Below are 23,948 nucleotides of genomic sequence, written 5' to 3'. Positions count from 1 at the left end.
ATGCTTTATCCTCTAAAGCAGCACGGGGTTCTCACAGATCTCTCCATATCTTGTGACAGGCAGCTGCCTGCAGCAGCCCCTTCTGTGCAGAGCTGAAGCTGATCTTCATGGACAGCCATAGCCTGCCACATCATCAGGTAACACAGCCTCAACCTCGCCCTGTCCCTCTTGCTATTTCCAAATAGCCGCCCCTCCAACCTGTGCAGCCTGGTCACTCAGCACTCAGTGCCTTTCTGCTGCACAAAACATCTCCCTGCGTGGAGCAGCTCCTGCGTGGGTCACTGATGCGTGTGCCTGGCCCGCTCCCTCTCTCACCTCCTTCTCCTCCTGCGTATTTCCTTTCACCTCCGCCGTGTATCTTCAGCGTCACACACGTTTCCCTGCCTGCTGTCCCTGTCCCATGCTTACTCACAGCTGCCCCCCTGGTAAATGCCAGGGCCCCTTCCTGGAGCCACAGGGAGCTCTGCTCCTCCTCATGAGCTCTCCCTGCCCCCGTCTCCACCCGCTCCACACACCTCCTGTCACCTCACAACCCCCGGGGTGCTCATGGAGCTTTGGGATCCTGCCCCACATCGCTCCGAGTCGCCGTGCCCGGAGCAGGGAACCGGATCGGGGGATCGCTCACGCATTTCGGTGTCGCCGTGAGCGGAACCTGGGCCGTGCGTGACTCTGCCCTGGGCCCCGCTCCCCCCAGGGTTCTTCCCCCAGGGACGCTCAGCCCTCCCTGGCCCCGCAGCTCCCCGGACCGGTCCCGTTTCCCCGGTCCCGCTGTCCCCGGGCGGGCGGAACCACTGAGCGGAGGGGGGGGGGGAGGTGTCGGGCGGTACCACTGCGGGTGCACGGGGGGTGTGCGTGAAAGGGCCCCGTGCACGTGCGGCGGGAGGGACAGACCAAGTGCTCCGGGGAGGGAACCGGGTTAGTGGGGACGTACCAGGTGTGCCAGGGGAGGGCAGGGCAGGGCCGTTCCGTGCGGTGCTAACGGCCCGCGGGGCAGGGCCGAACCGAACCGCGCCCGAGCTGGGACGGGCCATACCAATGCCCAAGAGAGGGAGGGGGGGAGGAGCGGCCTGTACCAGTGCCACCGCTGTTACAGGGCAGGGAGGGAGGAAGCTGTTCCCCGCCGCACGGGGAGGCGGACCCGGTGCTCTCACGGCGGTGGCGAACGAAACCTCCCCGGTGCCGCTCGCGCCGCGTCGGCATAGCCGTGTTGGAGCCACCCCCGCAGCGCAGAGTGGGCGCGCCCGGGGCGGGCTGGGTGTGCGTGGGGCGGACCGAACCATTGCCCGCTGAGGGGGTGCTCCGGGCCGGGCCAATCGGCGCCGTGCGGGCAGTACCACGGGGAGCGGGCGGGGAGGGAGGGAGCGGCCTGTGCGCGAGGAGCCGTGGGGCGGCGCGCGGGCTCTCGAGTGTCTCCGCGCAACCGGGCCGGACCGGGTCAAGCTCCAGCCCCGACACGGGCCTCGCCGACACCGGGCCGGGCCTGACGCCGCTGCCACCGCCGCCACCTTCCCTCCCGCCCCCTTCTCGCTCCTCTCCGTCCGCCGGCCCGGTGTGTGGGAGGCGCCGGGCCCGTTCCGGAGAACGCCGACGCGCTCAATGCCCGGGGTGAGGGGCCGCGGCGGGGAGGAGCTGGGGGGGGCTCCGGGTGAGAGCAGGGACAGCGGCAGGCGGGAGCCCTCGCCCCGGGACGGGCTCAGGCTGCGGGGAGGGGGCAGAGTGCGTCCCGTGAGGGTCCCGCCCGGCTCGTTGGGACGCTCTGAGGGGGCTCCCCGGCCTGTGGGGCTGCTCCGGGGAGGGCTCCCGGGCCTAGAGAGTCTCTCTTTGGGCCCTTGCGGCTGATCTGAGGGGGGTTTCGTCCTCTGGGGGTCCCGGCTGTTTTGCGGGTATGGTTTTGAGGGGCTTATTGTTGGAGCAGGAAACTGCTCTGAGGAGTTGGTTTGGGGAGGTTCTTCCTGGTCTTGGGGGTATTTTCAGACCTGCGAGCCTTGTCTGGGGAATCCTTCTGGGCTTTTGGGGGCTCCTTTGGCCTGAGGAGCACTCTTGGGGGCAGCTCGCCTGTGGGGTCCCTACTGTACTTAGGGGTTGGTTTTTAGGGGGTGCCCCTTTCCTGCAGGATTGGGCTGCTAGGAGGGTCCCCCGTGGCTGTTCAGGCTGGTTTTAGGGTGCTGCCTTTGCCAGCAGTGTTGGGCTGCCTTGTGGGGTGTCCCTTTTGCTTCCAGGGCTGGTTTGTATGGGGCTGGGGTGAGCGGACCCCAAAAGGATGGTTTAGGGGAAGGGGTCTGCCTCGTACCTAGGCTGGGGGGATGAAGAGGGATGTTCAGGAGGGGTGTTCATTGCCTGTAGGATTGCAACAATGGGAAGATAAAGGACAATGTGTGGGGGGGTGTCTTGCTTATACCTGGTATGGGGGGCATTTGGGGGGCTTGTTTGAGTGGAGAGAGTGTTACTTACTGTGTGTGTGGATGGGGAAGGGGTTTGAGAAAGGGTGGAAAGGTTGTTCTGGGGAAAGGGGACCTTCCTTCTTCCTTGTGCTAGGTGGCCTGTAAAGGATAAAGAATTCTGTGGGGATCTGGGGTGGAAAGTGGAGGAGGGAAAGGCTGGGAGTGGTGTTGGAGGGGATCTTCCTCAGGCTGGTGTGGGGGCACATGGAGCTGGAAAGGAAGGGTGTCCAGGATGTGGTGGTTTCCCTGGAGTTTAAGTGGGGGCAGGGCTGTGAATGCCGAGGCTGGGTTGTGTAGATAGAGGCTGCCCTCTGGGATTTGGAGCTGCATGGGTTGGAAGTGGGCAGTTGATGAAATCTCTCCAGGGCAGTGGCTAAAGAAAGTCCTGATGTGGCTGAGGGTGCTAGGAGTGACCTGCAGGAAGGCTGGAGACAGGGAGTGGTTTGTCTGCTCAGGGTGTGCTGTGCTGGGTGAGGAACCTGATGGAGAGCTGGAGGTCTGGGATTGGGGGCACGGGTGAGGCTGTGGGGATGGTTGTAGAAGTGGCCTCTGCACAGCTGTGCTGGTGTTTCCTTGGTGTGGTTACTCACCATCTGCTTGTTCTCTGGGGGCATCTGTGTGCTCGTTGGTGTGAGGAGGAGTGAGGCAGAAAGTTGGCTTTTAAAGGGTACTGAATACATGGAAAGATGGTTCAAAACTCCCCAAATGAACCAGTCAGGTTCTGACTCAGAACTGCTGTTTTTCAAGAAAGAAAAAAGAAAAGACAAACCCACCACTGCCAGCAGCCAGAAAACTCTATCTCCTGATGACTCAATGCGTAGAAATACTTAGATTTTTGTTAACTATTGGAAAGAAAAGCTTGGTTGGAGTTAAGGTAGGAGTAGGGATCTGTGCAGGGAGCCTGAAGTGTTGGGATGTTCCTACTGATGTCTCTCAGACACAGGTGATTGGCTTCAGGGTTAATTTCCTGCAAAGATCCACGGATCTCTTCCACACAGCAGTACTCAGGGGTTCTTCCTCTGTCAGAGCAGAGCTGAACTGTGATCACAGCCTGTTCCTTGGCTCTGGACTTTGCCCTGCAGTGGAATGCTGTGTTGGTTAACTGTTGGGAGGCCTGGGAGGGGCTGGGCCGTGCACATTTCTGCCCTTTCAGGGGGATGATCTGATTTGTAAGTGGTGTAAGTTGTGTATTTTGATAATATATCAGTGATGTGCCCAGACTGAACTGGCAGAGGGGAGCTTGGTGTTGTCTTCTGTAATTGGATTTGTTTAACACCACCTTTGCTGGACTTGGAAATTTAAAACAGCTCTGCCTAAACATTAAAAAACTGACTAAATGGATCAAGAATTTGTGCTAGAAGTTACTGTTTGTGAATTGCTGGCACCTATTTGGGCCAGGATCTGGCTGATGCATATAAAATACCTTTCCAGTAGCTGCTGACTTTGGTGTCATCTTGGGGCTCGTTTTGCTAATTGTGAAAGGTAAAGGAGCCTTAAATCTCTGGATCCTTTTTTCTCTTACAACACTTGAGCTTCTGGGTTGCTGTCTGTTTGGGTCACTGTACCTGTGCCTTTTTGTTGCCCGTTGCTTCTCTCTGTTTTGCACTAAGAAGTTAAATTCTTTTTGCTCTCTTACACTCCAGCTCTGCTTGAAAGAATGGGCTGGGGGGGTTTAACAATTGAGACTTTGTGGACGTGCAGTGAAATTTATCAGTGAGCTTTGGTTTCAGTTGTCAGACTGAATTCAGTGCCACAGGAGCACAGAAAAGGAGCCAACTCTCCACTGAGTCATTTTTCCAGCAGAGGTACAGAGCAAATTCACATCAGTGAGATGAGTAACATACATGTAATTCAACTCTGTGACTGCTTAGAGTAATATTCCTATTGCTGTGTGATTTGAAATTGCCTTTAGTCTTGCTTGACTTGTTAATGGGGTTGTTTTGATTGTTTGTTTGTTGGGTTTTCCTCTGATACTTCATCCTGAACTGTGAGAATATTTAGTCTCAGTTGTCAGGGAAGCTGATCTGGCAGGACTCTGTGTTCAATAACCCAAAGTAGATAAGGGCTTAGACAACTCAGCATTCTGATTTTTGGGGGTGAGTTGTTAGTGTCACAGACTCATGACTGTTGTCTGAAGTGATAGATTTTATTGAAGTGCAGTTCTGTGACTTAAACAGGGTGATGGCTTAAACTTCTTTTTTTTTTTCCTCTTAATGGGGCCATTTGGTTCTGACTTCACACACTTTTAGTTACTTTAAACTTTTTGGGCATGGTATGTAAATAACATTCAAATATGTCCTCTGAAGGGATTTAAAAATCTAAATGGTAGGTGGGGAAGGCGTTCAAAAAACTCCTGTGTCAGAGCAGCATTTTTAACTGTGAAACAGGTTCTGTTTCACAGGGAAGAGATCTGAAGCTTAAAGCATGCATGCCTGTCAGCTCTCTGGGAGATGGCTAATGCAGTGTCTGCTCTCTTCCCACTGCAGGGCTCACAGGGATGGGCTCTGTGCATCACTGCTGCTTTGACCTCACCCAAATTTAGGGATGGCAGCTGAATTTCTGTGTAGTACTCAGTTTTGGGTTTTGTTGCAGGATTCTGCTCTTGCTCAGTACCTTTGACAATTCTTACATTTTCCTGATCTGTCACTTGTGACTTAAGACTTCATTAACCTGGTTTTCTTTTTGTTTTGTTTTTTTTTTTAATTTACCAAGGCAGATCTCTATCTGCTGCCCTGGGTTTTATGTCCCAGGACAGAGCCACTGGGTTAGTGCAAAAGGAAACGAATGAGTCACCCAGAGAACTTGTGAGGAGGCTGGGAGGGAGCTCTGAGGCGGGGGTGGGTAGGGTGGAACAGTAAAATGTTTGACCTCACCCCTCCTCTCTAGGCACGTGTCATTCTGAGCAGGCTTCCTTCAGAGAATGCTCAAGAATTTTTTCCAGGAATGTTGGTTCCAGAGTTTTGATCCTCACTATAACTCGGAGAGGATATGTCAGAGAAGGCTGCTGCTCTGGTTCTTGCTGATGTGTGTTGCCACTCTGTTAAGGCTGATTTTGGACGTCTCGGTGAAATTTGTCACTTGGAAAGCAAACTCTGCTCCAGACCAAACAGGACATTTTAGAATCAGGTCACACAGGAGGGCAGTGCAGGAAGGGGAAGTGAAATGTGACATCCAGAGAGTGTCAGGAAAAGCCTGGCTGGGGCTGCAGGGTCAGGTTGGGTACCCCCAGTCTGCTGTGGGGCTGAGTGCACCTAGGTAAGTGCAAACACAGTGAGGTTTTATAGAACAGGGGGGAAAAAAAAGAAAAAAAGAAGTTGATGGGGAGAAATTCAGCAGCTCATGACCTGACTTTGTTACCATCGATACGGAGTTCCCCTTACAGGATAGAAATTAGTTGAAGTGATTTGAAAATACTGATTTTCAAAATACTCCAGTATTATTTATTTTTTTTTAATACTGCCTGACAAATTAGCAGGCTTTGCTCTGCATCCTGTGCCCTGGGTTGTTTTGAAAGGTGATCCAAGTGACCTTTCCAAAGGTATCTGTGTTTTGGGAAGCTGCAGCTGTTCCAGGCTGTTGCTCTGCTGGGTGTAGCTCAGGCAGCACTTTTACTGCTGTGCATGGGGGTGCAGCTGGGGATTCCTCACCGTGTTACTAGATGTTTTTTCACTAGACCCGTCTCCCTGAACTTGTAGAGCCTCAGAAATCACCAGCAAGCATTACTGAAGTCTGTAATTTAGGAGTCAATACAATTATAAATGAGGTGCAGCCAGTGTTGTGAACCTTGTAGGTGTGTTGGATTTTCACTTGGCAATCTCAAGTGAAGTTTCAGTCAAGTCAGGAACTGGTTTAACTGTTCTCCCTTAATCAGCCCATCACCCAGATTTATTTGTGCTACTTAATAGGACAGCCCCTTGCTAATGTTTGAAGCATATCCTTGTGTATTAATGGTATTTTGAAAAGCATTTTTCTCCAGTTGGCCTCATGAGGTGGCCCTTGGCTGTGTGAGTGTGAGGTAGGGAGCTCAGTGCTGTTAGTTATAACTTGAATTAATCACCTCTGAAGGTGCAGAGACTGTCACAGCTCATGAAGCCTGGTGGTGTAGATAGGCATCTTGATTGATGCTTATTCCCTGATAATTAGGTTAAACAACATCAGGAACTGCCTCCCAAGCATATCCAAATCTTTTCAGATACAGAGTGGCTGTTGCTTGGCTCCTGCTGCTGCTGTCTCTGCTTTTTCTTTTTTCCCTCTTGCATCTTGATACTTCTGCTCCTGTTCTCACACCAGCCACATAAAACAGTAGCTTTTTGGTTTCTCTCCACGTGCTATCTCACTTCCTAAGCATAAGAAGTTGAAGGTTAATCAGCTGAAAAATTACTTCTTGGTTTATGCTGTTCCCAGACCTGGATACTCTTTATTGTCAGTTTGATAGTGCCTGGTTCTCCTGGGATTTTGAAGTGTAGATTTTCTTGCTAACAGAAGGAGGAAGAAATGCAAGAAGTATTTGCTTGGGGAGATCAGAAGCTGTAGAAAATAGGGTTTTTCCTGGGTTTAATTTTCTTAATTAGAAGCCTGGCTTTTCATTTTAATCTTGAGCTCAACATAGAGCAGTTGAAAGACATGGGAAGAAGGGGATATATGTCTGTAACCAGACTTGTAGAGAGGGCTCTGTGCTACGTAAACTTCTTATCCTTCTGGAAATAATTTTTCAGACTTAAATACAGCACTTTTACGTTTTTAATCACTCCTTAGCTATTAGCTAATTAAATGCTTCAGTAGCACTCCTTTGGGGAAGGCAAGGTGGTGTCATTCCTGTTCTGCAGAGGAGTTGAGCTGCTGAAGGTGGCTTGGCCAAGGTCAGACCATGAGCAGCAGCAGCTCTGAGAGCAGGACTTGAGCTGGTGTCTCCCCCTTCATTTACTGGAACATGTCATCTCCAGGTGTCCTTTCTTAATGTCTTGGTAAATAGTTTTTACAAAAGACTTTTAAGATAATTGGGTTGAAATTCTCTCTTTGATTTGCTTGAGGGAGGAGAAGTGTAGCTGTAATGACCTGATCTGATACAACTCACAGTGCAAATAGCACTGGATGAGGCTCTTCCAACCAAATTATTGGTGCTGAAAAGAAAAATGTTTAAAGGTCTTGTTTCAGTACGACACAATAGCTCTTCCCCTCCTGACGGTGTACTTTGTAATGCTGTAAGCCTCTGGTACTCTGGATCCAAGTTTTGATCTCCTGTGCTGAGATCTGTTGACCACTGGTTTTATTTAAATGACCTTGCTAGGTCCTAAAAAGTTAGTTTTGAAACTGTTCCTGTAATGGAAGTCTGCAGGATGTGTCAGATGACTGGGGTGTATATTTAAATGGGGGAAAAACAAGCCAGGATTTGCCTGAAAGAAGTTTCTTGCATCAAGTTTAGCAGGCGTTGGACACGTGTGGATGCTACAAGTTTAGTCCTTCTGTTCCTGGTACATCACAGCTCCAGCAGGCTGTGATAAATGTTAAATCCTCTGCTTTGAGGTTTGGGAGTATGTACCAGAGAGTTGTGACAAATGTGCAAGAACTGACAAGTGTAGGGACTAGGATGTGTTTAGATGGGACTCTTCCATCTGGGGTGAGACTGAATCCTGTAGTAATGTAAATCCATTTCAGTCAGAAAAGATTCCAGGGTTTGTTTTTGAAATTGGTATTTCAGTCACTCAGAGTTAAGAACCACGTTAGGGTCAGGGGAGGTTATTGAACACGTCTTTGTTCTTACCTCTGGTAACCTAATTAATGTATTTTTTTGGCATTGAAAGCTGTCCCTTAAGGAAATAATTGGTGTTCTTTGGGTGATTTTTGACTTCATGTCAATGAAGGTGGTAATTTTGCAGGACTTAATTTGACTATTTTGAAGTGAGGATCTCATTAAAATGCTGTATTCACCAGAAGCTTGGGGTGTGAACTTCCATGTGTGTGTTTTTCCTTAATTGTGCTCACTTGAGTGTGCCACACTGACCTTGCTGCTCCAGTTACAGGTTTGTGACTTCTGGCTGCCAGCTGACAGTTTATTTAACTGATAGAAACTTCATAAAAAAAGAATTGTCAGCAAGGACTCTTTGGCTTTGTGCTTTTGAAATGCAGTAAAAAGCCATGTTGCTTGTTTAGTGTTTCAGCCTTAAATTAGCTGAGCTGGTTTAGGTCAGCTCCATTTTCATCCCTTCTGGACTTCACAGAGGTAGAGTTACATTTTCCATCTTTTACTGTTGTTGCTAAAACATCTGTATTTTGAATCCTGTGTGTTAGGACTGGAGGCTGCTGCTGTCTTAATGCCCGAGTCTGTAAAACTAGATAAGACTGAGAATAACTAAGAGTTATTACTGCTAAATGACCATTTGGTTGCTTGTGAAATGCCTGCTTTCTGGAGGCTTTCTCCTTAATACTGTTGGGAGTTTGGTGAGACAACACCACCGGTGACTTCTGCTAGGGAAAGCTCATCTGTGGGACAGCTACACTCTTATTTCAGCTTGTACTGCTTATTTTGCTCAGAAAATAAAGCTGGGCCAACAATATTTTTAGATATTTGGGCTTCAGCCAAGCAGGTATGACTGTACTGACAGACACTTTGAAGCCTCTACTTGGCTCTGTGCTATTTTCTCCTAAGGCACCTGGCTGGGAGGGAGGGAGGGGCTGCAGACCCACAGAAAGATTTCCTTGTTCTCTGTTCCGGTGCTTGGCTGCCAGGAACAGCACTTACCAGAAGTCCCATGTCCCTGGGCTGGAGCATACTCAGTGCTGGAAGAATATTTGGGATTACATCTCCCCAGTAAAGATTGGGTTTTGTTTGATTTCGGGTTTGTTTGTTTGGAAACCCAGTATTACCTGGTCTAATCTGAGTTTTCCTCTAGGAGGGTCAATATTTGGCATTTCTGAAGGTAGAAGCAACAATTCCTCTGATCAGATTCCTCTGTTTTTCTTCTCTCCAGGTGTTCTGTTGGAATATACGTCCCACATTTATGGCGATTCTGAGCGTGAGGGCAGACTTCTGCCAGGCCCAGCACAGCATCCTGGCTGACAAGTGAGCTGAGCACAGGGGGTTCTACGTGCCATAGTTACTTTGCCTTGAAGACTCCAGACACAGCAAACACACTCAAATATATGGGATATCCTCTGCACATTGGAAGCCTATTCTTTTTACTGACTCTAGCAAAACTAAGCATCAAGAAAACAAAGTGGAGAGAAAACCTGCCCCTTACTTTTTTGCCTCACCAGTGCCTAAATGTAGAACAGGCTGCCTAGTCTTGCAAATAGTCAGAATTTTTGGAGTCTGAAGGATACCACCTGCAGTAATTGAGGCTGAAGTTGAATTCAAGTGGATTCTGAAGCAAACCTGCTTTTCTAGAAGTAAATTCCTTAAGGAACAAAACACATCAAAGCAAGCTCTGATCAATCCCAGGCGTTTTAGTGGTCTTTTTAATGTTTTCTGCTGTGAAACGTTTCCAAGGTTATTGATTTATTTTTTTTAAGTCATTTTTTTGGCCCCTGACACTTTTTGTTTGCCATTATGAACCGTCCAGCCCCCGTGGAAATTACTTATGAAAATATGCGTTTCCTGATCACTCACAACCCCACCGACGCGACCCTCGGCAGGTTCATAGAGGTAAGGGAGTCTCAGCACCAGCCTTTTCTCCTCCTGTGCTCATAGTTTCTATAGAGGTACTCAACAGTCATTCCTCACACTTGTTGCTCAATGCTTTGCTCTGTGTTACCTGGAACTCTAAGGCATTTCCATCTGTAATTTTTCATGTTCTCCTGACACTATGAAGACAGTCCACTGGTTACTTCTTCCAGTCCTGCACTTCTTTCATTGCAAGAGGCTGGATGAGCTTTCATTTTAGAGTACAGACACACACCCTTGCCATCATTTATCTCCTGGTTTCTGAAGAACTGCATGTTCTGCAGTGCTAAATGTTATTTTTCATTAAATAATGCAGTGCTTCTGATATATTGACCTATTGCTCATCTTCTTGGCTTTTAAAGAAGTAGTTAACAGAATTGTAGCTGGTTTCTGACCTTTCTTCTCCCTTAGAGTAGGATTAAGTGCTATACTTAAACTGATGTTTTAGTTGACAGGGTGTGTTCTCACATTGCCCTGCCAGTCCCAGAGTTGTCAGAGATTTCAGGTGCCAGAATTTATCTTTGAAAAATGACAACTGCTGGGTAGAGCTGTGGGGAGAGTCAGTTCCTGTGGGCACTGTATCACACCACTACTGACACAAGATCTTTACCACAAAATTAATACTCAGTTTTCTGAGAAAGTAACAGAAGGTATAGTGAGGTATAGTTGGATACTTCTGAGAAGTAGCAGTAGAGTGTATTTCTGCACTCTGATTTGTTCCAGACCTGCCAGATCTCTGTGCCCTTATTTGTTTGGAGGACTTCTGTCTTGTCTCTGTATGCAGGTCTCTCTCATTCCAGTGAGATGCTGTCATCTGATCCTGATGTCTGACTGTGGCTATTAACAGACTTCCATCATCTAGCAGTGTGCTCTTCATCATGAATCTGCTCAGATGTTAGTGATTAATTTTGTCTGAAAGCCACATTCTTTTGGTCTTTATATAATTTTTCCCTCCCATTACTATAGATTGGCTTCCTTTTTTTTTGTTCAAGAGCCTTGACTCTGGAATAGTTACTGCTGATAGAAGTGATAGTGATTCAGTCCAAACATGAGAGGAAATTCTGCTTTGCAGTATGAACTTTCACAGTGACCTGGAACAGCTTTTGTTTGATCTTCTGATTATTTATCTAGCACAATGTGCTACTTATAGTACATTACAAGGAAGCTAGAATATAGTGGGGTGTGTGTTCTGTTCCTCCCTGCCTCAAAATGTCAACACTGGCTGAAGCAAACAGTTCCAGGCTTCTATTTAAAGAGAAGCAGCAGCTGCATGGAGACTATAGGCAGCTATTTTAATTTTGCTCTTATATATGCATTTTTTTCCCACCTTGACATTTCCCTATTTCAGTTCAGAGGAGTTTCATGCTGCTTTCTGTCACTTGTAACCTTTGTTCTAAAGGGGCCATAACCTCCCTCTCTGAGTTGGCCCTTGCTCCTTCATTTTGTTCCCTCTTGAAGCTGTGCAATAGACTGTGGAAAATGTTAAGTTTTGTAGCTGATGAGGTTCTTCAGTTCACCCTGTCCATGTGTTTGTGTTGTCCTTTTTCTTCAAGGAGCTGAAGAAGTATGGAGTGAGAACCTTGGTGCGAGTTTGTGAAGCCACTTACGATAAAGCTCCTATCGAAAAAGAAGGAATCCAGGTTCTAGTGAGTTGCCTTTAAAACTGTCTAAAAATGAGGAGTCCCCTGTCTGGGAGTGGTGGGGATGGCCTTCACTTTGGGCAGGAACCTGGGACTGTTTCAGATTGGCTGAAGCATCCTGATTACCTGCATCAGCTAAAGCTGGTTTTGAGCAATTCGCTGTACTTCTGTGAAAGGTACCTGCAGGTTCATTACCATTGCCTGAGCACTTAAAAACCTGTTTGTTCCCATATTTCTGGATTTGTTGAGGTGTTTTGGTTGCCTTTTAGTGACTAGGTCAATGTTAATCCTGTGTTCAGCCTTCTGGTTCACACAGATGGGTTTGATCCTTTTTTCTAGACACAGCTCTCCTTGGCTTTACTGTTGACCTCCTCAGGATGCAGACAAATCTCCCTTCTCTCACTCTTTCAAAATCTTTCACCTTTTGAGACCAAACTGACACCTTGATACAGGCTTTGGTGGACTGGCTGGAGCAGGATATTGATCCATAGCCTCATCCCTCTCCCCTCGAAATGGAAACTGGTTGCTGGTGGCTTCCCCATTCCCCATGTGGAATTCCTTTGCTGCTGCTCATAGTTAACATTGTGCAATGACTGACTCCATCATCTACTATTGCTTGCTGTTTTAGGGGAGGTTTTTTTAATAGGTGTGTGCTCCTACTGAGCTTGCAGGCAGTATTTTTCCAGGCAATACTTCTGAATTATTATAGTGTGGCAGATATAATCAGTTTATTTTACTGGAGTGAGTAATACCCTGTTGGGAGGCCAGAAATGGCATCTTACCTTCTTGTTGTAGGTACTCAGCTTTCTATCACCCCTTGATTTTTATGGCTCAAGTCAGAGGAAAACTTCTGCAGTTCTCCATTAGGAGAAAAGCTTTTATCTTGGCTGTCTGTGAAAACCCCAGGTACAGGTCACTCAGGTTTCTTGGCTGCCAGCCTTAGTAAGCATTTATTCCTGTTCCAGGCAGCTCTATGTGCCTCAGTGTTGTTGGAAAAATCAGTCATTACAGGGCTACCTGTGCTCTTAGGGCTGTGCTCTGGATTAGTATTTTTGGTCACTCTAGAGCTTTCTTGGGCATGGCAGGATTTTGGGGTGCTCTGGAGGTTGCCAGAGATGGGAGGATTGAACTTGTGGTGTGGAAGCCCTCAGAGCCCTGATTTAAACTGGGGCTTTGTCTATTTCTGTGTTCTGTGCCAAAGCAGAGATCTGAGTTCTTCCTAGAAGACTCAGGGTGGTTTTGCAGGTGGTCCAGCTCTGCTCTGGCAGGCTGGTGACATCAGCTTCTGCAGCTGGGAGCAAAATCCACCTTCTGCAGCCCCGGGCTGAGGCCCTGCAGGAGCCCCCACTTCCAGAACAGTTTGGGGGATTTTGGTTCTCCAGAAAGTTTAAAAAAACCTTGGTGTTGGCTGGGTTAGAACTGAAAGCAGTTTGTTTTGTTTTGTTTTGTTTTTGAGGAAGCTTTTCTAAAAACTGGAAATGCTGTTTGTGCCAGAAACTCTCTGCTGGAGAGCCTTTGAGTAACACATGGCAGTCTTGTGTCTGTACACGTTTGCTTCTCCATGCTCAGTACAGACCCATTCTTCTTAGTGTTCTCCTGCTGCAGAAGGCAAACCAGAAGGGAGCATAAATCCACCAGGCTCACAGAAAGCAGGAGGTGACAGGGATCACTGATCCTGATGATCCCTGTCATGGGGTTGTCTTAGTAATTTACTGTATTGCAATCATGCTTTGCTGTGTGAGAGAAGTTGAGCTATGTCCCTGACACAACAGCCTCCTGCACAGCTTTCCCTCCCAATGAACACTTGCTTTTTCAGAGTCCTGTTGCTGCTTAGAAATGGTATTGAATTGCCATCTGGCTGAGGAAAATAACACGTCACTATTTAAAGCTAATATTTGCTTGCAAAAATAACAGAAGATTAAAAACACAGCCTGAGAGAGATTAATGTCTATTTTAAAACCGTTGAGGTCAAACGTAGTGAAACCCCTGAAAAAATGAGAGTTTTTGAGCAAAGCCTCCCCTCATGCCATGCTACAGGCTTGGGTGCTGGCAGGATGGGCAGAATGTGTCAGCTCGAGCTGCTTTGGCAGATGGTGTAGTGTCAAAGTAGAGAATTAGATGTTCTGTGTTGGAAGTAGTACTATTGCATGCACATGTTTGTCAACAGAGATTAAATCCAGGAGACAGCAGGCAGGGATGGATTCAGTTTCTTGTGGGTTCCTGCAGTTCTTAGTTATGTTTATAGAGAAGGTCTTGTCACACAGAAATTCTACAGCATAAGAACAGGTAGGGTTTTGGGGTTTTTTCTGTGTTTTAGCACTGGCTGGCTACCAAGGAGGCTGCAGTAGTTTTGTTCCTCTGCAGGATCTCAGACACGTGTTGTTCTGCTTCTCTCAGCCCTTCACTTACTGCTTATTCCTGTATCCAGCTTTCTGTATTACCCTTTGCCCTTCAGGCAGGAGTGCCCATGTCAGATGTGGCTTTGTGGCCATTTGATCTGTCCTGCCTTGCCATGGGCCCTGGTGTTGGAGGTGGGAAAGTTCCATGCTGGTGACACCACGCTGCCATCCCATCCCATCCCAGGCAGGTGCAGGCAGCTCTGGGCACATTTTCCTGCTGTAACTTCAGTGTGAGTCGCACACAGGTTTGGGAGCATGGGGTCTTTGTCACTTCAAAGTCCTTTTACTGCTTCTTGAGCATCTCAGTTCTGCATTACCAGTCCTGCAGTCCTTGCTGACTGACAAACCCAGAGCTGTTCTGCTGAGCAAAGCTGCTCCAGGTAAAGTGTTAATCAGAATAACCCTTTTTTGCCTCTCATCCTTCCCAGCTGCTGCAGGGTGGCACAAAAGAGCTGTATTTTCAGTTTCTGCAGTCTCTGTGCATCATCCTGGTTATTAATGACTTTATGATCATGGAGCTTGGCAGTTTTTCTAACCTGTCCAACAGGAATTGGGAGGTCAGTCTCAGAGAACTCTTGATCAGGAAAAAAAAACCTGTAAAACTTTGCTGCAATTACTCCTCTAGTCCCAGAATTATTCTTGTTCCTCACTCTGGGCAGTGTCCCATGCAGCAGTGTTTAATCAGTGCTAATTTAATGTCTCTGGTCCACCATTCCTGGGAAGGTGATGGTCTGTGGGGAACTGATGCCTGTCATTAATTCAGGTCAGCACCAGCCTTGTATGAGTGTGGTGGTTGACATGAATGCAACAGGAGTGTGGTTACCTCCTGTATTTGATCTGGAGGAAAGGATTTCATTTAATCCAAAACTGGGACACACAACTGACATGTAAATCTTGTTCTCTGCAAGGTTCTCTTGCAGTGGGTAATGCTGCTTCTCTTCCTGGGACAGTGGATGACATTAGGCCTTAAATAATAATTGCTTGCAGTGTGTGAGTGAGTGGAAAAATCTCACAAAAACCTTTTAATAGAAAGAACAAGTTTAACTTTAGCATTTTGTTTCTGTAGTCTTTCACTTTACGGTGTTGTCCCAGATATTTTTAATTTCCCATTTGCTTGAAAAAACCCTCTGCACTCTTGAGACTTTGTGTATTCGTCTGAATTAATTACATGTGAAGTTATTCCAGTAACTTACAAGCTTTCTGGTTTTATTGTTCTGAGATGCAGATTTCCACCTTGCAGCTAAGACATTTATTAGGTGTTCTTGAGCTGAGGTCTGTGCTAAGCTGTTCTTGTTATACAGGAAGTATTAGGGTAGCAATAAGACTTTTCATTTCAAAATGAAAAGTCTGGCAGTTTTTACCTCTGGTTCTATTTGTTCAAAGCAGAACTTTGCTTTCAGACTTCCAAGACTTATTAGTCTGTGCTGACCTGTTCTCAAGGTACATTAAAGACTTGTTTCTAACCAGTAAGGGAAGAGGAGGCCTCATTAGAGAGGTTATTGAATAATATGAAGCTGGCTATGAGTCTTCCTTGTAAAACACCTTGCATTTGCCTAATGAAAATTGTTAAATAACTACAGAGTTTTATTTTTCATCTTCCTGCAGCACTCTGTGTCTGAGATGATAGCATGTGATGTTGTGCTTGGTCTGGAAAGGTGGGATGTGTAGTACTGAACTGAGCTCCAGTTCCAGGGGAGAGCTGTGGCCCCAAGAAAATGGGAAGCTTCTCACTTGTGATTTCAAGTGACAACCATCTTGATGACTTTAGAGGTGGTCTGGGGAGTCTAAATGTTGGCTACACTTTTATTGGGCAGAAATAAAACTGTAAAAGCTCCTTAGCTGTTGACTCTGCCTTTGTCTAAGCTCTCTTCTGTTTTGCTTGTGAATGTGGGGGTTTTGACCTGGAATTATCCTGGTAATCTTAACTGTCTTGCTTGTTGGATTCATGGCAGCTAAACAAGTTGATCTGTTTGGGTTGCTGTGAAGTCCCTTCTCCCCTCTTGATCCCCTTGTTCTGTTATGAAGCAGCTTCTCTGTACAGAACCTGGAGCACAAATAGTGTTTTGAAAGGTTGACACAACCATAGGCAAAAGTCTGCAGAGTTCCCATCTTTCAAATGTTTATTTGAAATGTTTATTGATTTTTACATATTTTTAATGAAATGTGATTTCAAGGGCAGCTATTTTTCTAAAAATTCTATACTACAAAGGAGTTTTATTGAAATGTTACTGAGAAGTGCTATTAAATGGTTGTTAAGCATTTAGTGTTGCATTATGATATTGACTTGCAAACTTCAGTGCAACCAGAAAAATGCCCACAGCAGCTGGTGTTTTATGCTCTCCTGTTTGAATGCAATGTTTTCCTTCTCCCAGTTGAAATCCATGTAGCTAATGTCCTTTTTTCCCTTCCAAGGACTGGCCATTTGATGATGGAGCACCACCCCCTAATCAGATAGTTGATGACTGGCTAAACCTGTTGAAAACCAAATTCCGTGAAGAGGCTGGATGCTGTGTTGCTGTTCACTGTGTTGCAGGGTTGGGAAGGTTAGTACTGTGCTGGCTGCCTCTGCTGGGCTGAAAGTTTTATTTGTTTGGGAGGGAAGTCAGGAAAGGTTTTCAGTAAATGCCAATTTCTGTCTTTTCTCCCAAATAGCACTTTAAAGCAGTAGCAAATTTGTCTCAGTGAAATCAGAGACTTACTGCAGCTTAAAAAAATCTTCAATAATTTCATCACTGATCCAGGATGAGAGGAAAAATACACTTGTACAGCACAATTTTTAAGGCTGTACAGCTCTTTTTAAAGTTTTATCCTGTTTTTTAACTGATATCCTATTCAGCAGATAGTACTAAAAAGCATTTAGGAAAACTGGTTCAGTTCCTTCTTCTAGAGTGGCTTCACTTCATTGTAGGAGAGGTCAGGCTTGTATTTCTTGCTTACATGCAGACTGGTTTTCTTTTCACCACTCAAAATATAACTTCCTGCTTTGGCAAGAACTTCCTCTCAGGTTGGGAAAAAAAAAAGACTGATTTGGGAAAGCTAAATGCTACATTCAATTTCCCAACTGTAATTTCTGAATGTTATATTTATCCTATGGGCTGGGAGGAACTGGAGCTGAAGTGTCAGTGTTCTTACAATAACCATGGGACAGGTAATATTTAAGGACACGAATGAGTGGGCAAGAATTAAAGAAGTCATGCACAGAGCTGGAGTGTGTCAGGTTCTTCAATTTCCATCTCTAGAGAGGAGAGGGAGGAAATTAAGAGGAGAAATGGCCAATATTTAAAGACACAAGAACCAAAACCCCTAAGGCAATTAACATTTGTTTATCCATTTCTGCTCTATTTTTATCTGGGGAACAGCTTTAGGGAGGTGACCACGTGTAACTCAAGTGATTTTCAACTCTCCTGTTTCTTGTATAATAGCAGGCCAAAGGGTACCAGGAGCTTCCCATCTTCTGTGTCACACAAACTCGTGTTGTGTACCTCCTCCTTACAGGGTGACCTTTCTGCTCTGCTCAGGCTGCTTCTGGCAGAGGGAAGAGAAGCAGCTTTACAGATTTCGCTTTAATCTGGAAAACTGTCTGCTTGTAGTGAGGGATCAAACTTTATAGGAAAAGAGGATTTAATTTTTTTTTTTGAGTGACTTTTGAAGTTTCAAATTGTTTCCTTTGGAAAGTGAATAATTAATTCTGCTTATGCAGGTGCAGCCTGTCAGTGACAGGTATTTCATCTCAGGTGTAGTTTTGTTTCACCATGAGTACAGCTTGTCCAGATGCTGGCATCTGTTTAACCCTTTATTCCTCTACTGTCAGAGGTGCCCATTGCAACTGTGCCTGTTCAGTGGGCTGAACACCAGTCCAGGGAATTCAGTGTGTGCTGTGTGTTGTAAGAAGCAAAGTGCACCCCAAGAGGTGTTACATACTTGTTCTATTGAAGTAGAAAATCATGTTAGAGTGAAATGAGAGAGCCTGAAAATCTAGAATTACTGTTTCCTGGCCCAGACAGTAAAGAGCTATTGATTTTTGTTTTGTGTGTGTGTGTTAGAAGCAGAGCTGTCTACTAAAAGAAATCTTACATTAGGTACTCAGCAGGCAAATGTCTGTCTGTAGGTAAGGCTTAAAGATACTTCACCTGTTTGGTTAGAGATTAATTTGATGTGGCTTGAAGGGTTCAATGTATTGTTTCTTCAGATCTTCCTTAAATATTGATTTCTCCTTTAGGGCTCCTGTCCTGGTTGCACTTGCGCTCATCGAAAGTGGAATGAAGTACGAAGATGCAGTTCAGTTTATAAGGCAGTAAGTTAAACTTCCCCATTCTCAGGAAATCTCCTTGTTGATGTTGCATGTGAACAGCACGTGTCTGCAGCAGAGCTTGAGATTGCTGATCTGTTTTGAAGTAGCAATATCCTGACAACACTGGGCATGGCTTTAAGATGACTGCTGAGGCCTGTGCCCTTTCCTCTGTTTACACAGGAGGGTTGAAAGGTGATCTCTCATCTCTTTTGGTTTTTATTTAAATCTGTGTTTCTATATTAAGTCATTGACCTGAGACTCAAAGATTTAGAACTTGAGAGGAAAGAAACCATCTAGGCTGGAGCTGCAGGAATTGTGGATGATTTGAATATGGTCTAATTGCTCCTAATTAAAAAACAATAAAAATTCTCGTGAGGTTGGGCTCCCAAGCAGAATTTCTGCAGCAAGCAGGTGAGCAGCAGCACTCCTGCAGGTGTTGTGGGTGAGTGAATTATCCACCTAGGAAATGTCAGCAACCACCCTGCCTGGAAAATAACAAAACTGGTGAAGGATGAGTTCAGAGCTCTGTTGGCTTAGTGATAACATCAGATCTTGAAATGAAGCCCAGCAGGTGAGATTATGTTGAATGAGCTTTGCCAAAAAGCTATTCGTCCTTTTATGGCCTCCCAGGGTCTTCAGTTATCTTTGTAAACTGTGTTGCTGTCAACAGATTTTTCTGGTTTTTTTTTCCTTAAATTCCTTTTTTCTCTTCCTGGGTATGGTGCCTTCTATCCTGAGAAGCTTTTCTCTGAGAACCTCTTCTGTATTTGTATCTAAATGTCCTGGTCCCACTTAACTGATGTAATAAATAGCACATGCGTCTGTGAGGAAAGGGTGACCTTGGTTTTGTTCAGTGACTGCTGTTGGGGTTGGAAATAAACTCTCCCAGTGCAAGAAAAATGCACAGAAATTTGCTAACTGGAGTTTGATTTTAATATTGGCAAGCAGGAGCTGAACTCTGTGTGCTGGGCTTGGTCTGTCCTTCCTCCCAGCATCCAACGGAGCCAAACCAGGAGGCTGCTTTAGAGAGAAAAGCATTGCAATGAGAAATGATCTGCCTTAGAATGTGTGTGGTGATGGAAGCAGTGCTTTTTCCATTGATATTAGCCTTCATTCTCTTTGTTTTAGGAAAAGGAGGGGAGCTTTCAATTCCAAACAGCTGCTTTACCTTGAGAAGTACCGACCTAAGATGCGATTACGCTTCAAAGATGCCAACGGTCACTGCTGTGTTCAATAAAAACAAAATAAATCTCAGTCGAAGGCAGAAGTTAGCATGGCTGTTTTCTGGACTCTTGGCACCTGGAAATGTGAATCTGGAATCAAACTACGTCATCAAATAGTGGTGGAGTCAGTGCTCCTCAACCTCTCTCCTAATGGTGGTGATGATTGAAAAAAAAAAAAAGAATTAAAATAAAAAAAACCAATTAAGAGAAACATTTCAGTGAAGGATCATTTTCTCCTTTAGCTGCAGTTTGAACATCTGCAAGGAGAAAATAAGTTTCTGAACCTTCTGTATTTTTAACTTTTTAAGAAAAGAAATAAAGTAAATTTTATGTCTGAGGAAAACCAGTAGAGCATTGGCTTGTGCAGAAACTATTTTCTTGATTGGAGGGAAGTACCCCACAGTTAGGGCCTGATCCATTAATTCCTATGGAACTCTCTTAAATGGAGTTGCCTTTTTTTAGCCTTGCTGGGACCTGGCAGAGATGTGAGGAGGAGCCTTTGTTGCTGTGCAGTCTGACAGCCTTAAGCCCAACCTGGGCGTGTTCTAGAGGTTCTGTGATGTCTCTGTCTGTGTGGTGTTCAGACTCTGCAGGTGTGAAAAAACTTCCTGGTGGGCTTTAACAGAAGACTCACTGTCTGATATCTTTGAACCTGCTAAAAGCCTTTTCTGATTGATGAAAGTGCTTTTAACTGTGTGAGTGTGTGTGTGTGTGTGTGTGTGTGTGTGCACACGTGTGTGATCTCAGGTGTCTGTGTCAGTCTTTTTTTTCCCAAAGAATTTGGCTGAAATGTTAATTGTCTTTCTGTTCTTACAACATCTGTCCCAGCAGAAGACTCATGTTCAGAAGTGTCCTAAGTGAGCAAGGGACAGTTCAGACAAGGATTTAAAATTAATGTACCTGTCACAAGAAAGAAGAAAAGGTGCTTTGCTGCTGTCCTGATTCTGGCTGGATGCAGTGAATCAGGATTTGGAGGGAGGGTCTCAGCTCCATTGTATGTGAGGTGAAGGTGTGAACACAGGAACACTGAGCATGGGTAATGCCTGGTGTGGGTGTTCTCCCAGACAAGCCCTCCAGTACAGTGCAGTTTAACCACTGATTGCCTTGTAACTTTTTTATTTGGCTCGTTTGGAGGGAGGATCCCCCAGTCAGACACCAACATGCCTGTCATGTGCTCACTGTTGGCAAACAGTAAACATGCTGGTGTTTGGAGTGTGGACTGGCACCACGTTCTGTTCATAGGGCCATTGGTGGTGTGAGTTAATGAAGTCATTTTACAGCCTCTAATGAGCAGTTTCAGCCAGGCTACTTCTACCAAACACGTTAACTCAGTGCCCTGCCCCACGAGTGACCTCATGCTTTCAACTTGACATCATGTCTGTAGTACTCAGCTACTGAAGGCTTTGAGTGGAGGTTCAGGGTCCTGCTCTCTGGTGACCTGGTTGCTGTGGAGCACCAAAGGCTTTTGCTGCTCTGTGCCTGTGGTGGGCACAGAGTGGTGCCCATCTCCCCCCAGTACCTCAGCTGCTGCCTTCCCAGGCTGTGTCCCTGCTCTCAGTCTGCAGCATCACTGCACAAAGGTTTTCAGAACACACAAGGAGTGGACTTTCAGAGTTCTGTCTCTGGAAGGGGTTTTTAAATGAAGGCAAAAAGGATTGGTACTTGTCAAGCCCCTCACTTTACCAAGAGATCTGTTTGAGGTCCATGGCTAGAAAATACCATGCTCCACAAAACTCTGTACCCTGGCTCGAGCTGTTCTGTTGTACCGAGTTCCTTCCTCCCTTGCAGATGTGTAATGTTTCTGATTCCTTTCCTAGATAAAGGAGACGTGAAAGTGTTTGTGATGTCAACGTCTACATTAGGGAAATAACAGATCTGGTAATGTTTGAGCCTGTGTGGAAGGTAGATGATGCTGAAATGACCTAATTCTGGCCTTTACCTTCCCCTCACTAGAAGCCTAATGTTCTAACTGTTTCTGCAAATGAAAATTGAAGTTTTGAGTAAGATGAAATAGTAGTAGTTAAAGCTGTTTTGATGAACGGTGGAAGTCAGATTGGAGGGGAAGGTGTTGAGCTGGATTAAAAACCAAACCCCTGAGCCCTTCTGAAGAACAATAAAATACATTTTTCATGCTCTGTATAACTTTGCATTCTTCCCCCTAGTTTTACTCTGATTTATAATGTGCTAATTATCATATACTATGACTCTGCAGCCTTAACTGAGGGACAATAGTGAAAAGTGCAGACTCAGTACAGTGTAGACACAAAGGGGGGGAACATAATTGTGACCCATGTCCCATAGGCACAATACTTGGTTCAGCACTTGAACGTAGTGCAATAAAGTTCTTGTAAGTAAAATGTCTTCCCTCTGGCTCTTGATGAATTTATTGCAGCTCTTTAATGTTAAATGCTCTTCTTTAATCTGGTTTGCAAAGGGCTTTGGACAAGTTTGCCCATGCCCCTTGTATTGCTGTGGGGGACTGCATGGCTTGGAGCTGGTGGTGGGGAAGACTTCTGCATGGGAGGAGAGGGAATGGTGGTGCAGACAGGAGCAGTTCTCTTTTAAATTACCTGTTTTAAAAAAAAAAAAAGTCTTCTTGCCTTGAAACAAACCAAACAACCCCCCCCTCAAATGAAACAACAGCTCTCAACTTTCCCAAGAGCCATCAAAGTTCTGTTGCAAAACTTTCTGTTGTACCCTGGACAAGATCAGACACCATGCACCTGGCAGGGCTTGAATGGGTTATTGTTTTGGGGTAACAATGAGTGAGTTTCTGGAGGCCTGGATCCCAGTCAGTTCCCCGTCCTTGGGAGGGGAATGCTACTGCATTGATGGGTATAATTTATTTAAATAATACTAAGGTGCTATTTTCTAGGCTTTACAGATAACAATCCAATCAGCTTTGCTTTACTGCCATCAAAGAAATATGTTACTTGCAAATCAGTATCGTGTTTCTAATATTTATCAGATTTTTCCCACTAGTGTACTAGAACAAATTTTTAGTCCCTGTTGGCAAGGAGATAATAAACCACTTTGACTGTGAGACTGGCAGCAGTAACTGTGAAGTTCTTCTCCTCTTTGTTTTGTAGTTTCTGGGGGGTTTTAAACACCAAGCTCTTGCTTTGTTTGTTTTTCCAAGTTCCTACCATTTTTGGTTACCAGGCACAAAAGTGAAATGTTTTGCTAATCAAAGGTTGCTTGGTATAAAAAAAAAAAAAACAAAAGCAAAACCCTGAGATACTTGAATACTGGAGCTGTGAGATTTGTGTGTGATTTGAGTTCTTTAAGTTTTTTTCACTAACATTTCGGTGGCTTCAGATACTTTGTGTGGAGGTAACACAATCACATCATATTTATACCAGTTAAGATGCTGCTTTTGAAGCAATTATGAATGATAAGCAGAGTGGACTCTGCACGGGGAAAGAAACTGCAGGAATCATGGCTGGCACTTCTAAAAGTGCATATTCTTTTAGCTAAAACATTATAAATCATTTATCTTTGCCTTAATGCTTGCAGAGAGCATTTTAAATACATGTTTCTCAGGGAGAGGGTAAGAATACCTTTTTGTCAACAAACAGGTCTGCAGTAATATGTTACTTTTAATCACAGTTGCTGTCTCCTTAGGTCTGTGTAGTGTCACTGTGCTGGGTTGTGATGTTCCCTACCAAAGACACTTGAGCTGAGGCATGTGGAGCACAGGGTTATTTGCAGCCAAGCTCTATACTAGCTCTGGTCAATGTTCATCTCTCTGTTCTGAGGCTGGTTTGGCTCAATTTGTAGAGGTGCAAAGTTGGGGGTTTTAGGTAGTGCTGTCATGAAAATGGAGATGTCAGGGAATCCTCTCCAGAACTGGGCTGATGTCTGATGAAGTCCCAAAAGGAGATACCAGGTAATGCTTTTCACAAGTGTATCCAAACACCCTTCATTTCAGCCCATCCAAGGGTTATGTGTTACCTTTTCACTCCTCTGTTAAATATTTATATCTTTGTTTTGCAAAACCCAAAAGGTGAGGCTAAATCCTAGAACAATCTTCCCTTGTTCTGACTGCCTGTTTCATCAGAACCTGGAGCTCCATCGTCAGTGAATGAAGTGATGTAAGTGAAATCTTAATTGCATTTCATGCCATATATTCATCTAGATCCTGTGGTGGGACAGCACCAAAAGAAGGCAGCAGTCTCCCAAAGTTCCTGGCTCTCTGGGAAAGCTGCTGGTGCAGTTGCAGGAAGTTGCCTGCATACCCCCCAAGGCAGGAGCTCCACTTCCTTTGGGACCACTGAGCAGATCCTGGGCTGTG

At 45.5% G+C, this 23,948-nt stretch overlaps 1 protein-coding gene across 3 annotated transcripts; it reads left to right on the top strand.

Annotated features, from left to right (window-relative positions):
- The first annotated feature begins 54 nt into the window (after nucleotides 1–54).
- On the top strand, nucleotides 55–22,011 carry PTP4A2 (protein tyrosine phosphatase 4A2). 3 transcript variants are annotated; one of them, XM_030464291.1, is made up of 6 exons: nucleotides 55–137; nucleotides 9,410–10,083; nucleotides 11,655–11,747; nucleotides 16,553–16,683; nucleotides 18,360–18,434; nucleotides 19,560–22,011. In XM_030464291.1, exons 2-6 carry the CDS (start codon nucleotides 9,988–9,990, stop codon nucleotides 19,666–19,668), a joined length of 504 nt encoding a protein of 167 aa, XP_030320151.1. In that variant the 5' UTR covers nucleotides 55–137; nucleotides 9,410–9,987; the 3' UTR covers nucleotides 19,669–22,011. The 3 variants fall into 3 exon arrangements, with proteins under 3 accessions (XP_030320151.1, XP_030320150.1, XP_030320152.1); XM_030464290.1 differs by lacking the exon at nucleotides 55–137 and adding an exon at nucleotides 1,341–1,605; XM_030464292.1 differs by lacking the exon at nucleotides 55–137 and adding an exon at nucleotides 8,606–8,661.
- Nucleotides 22,012–23,948: the final 1,937 nt, after the last annotated feature.

The sequence above is a fragment of the Calypte anna genome, chromosome 23, assembly GCF_003957555.1.
Source record: "Calypte anna isolate BGI_N300 chromosome 23, bCalAnn1_v1.p, whole genome shotgun sequence".
NCBI classification, from domain to species: domain Eukaryota; kingdom Metazoa; phylum Chordata; class Aves; order Apodiformes; family Trochilidae; genus Calypte; species Calypte anna.
This window is presented reverse-complemented; position numbering and strand designations above follow the sequence as displayed.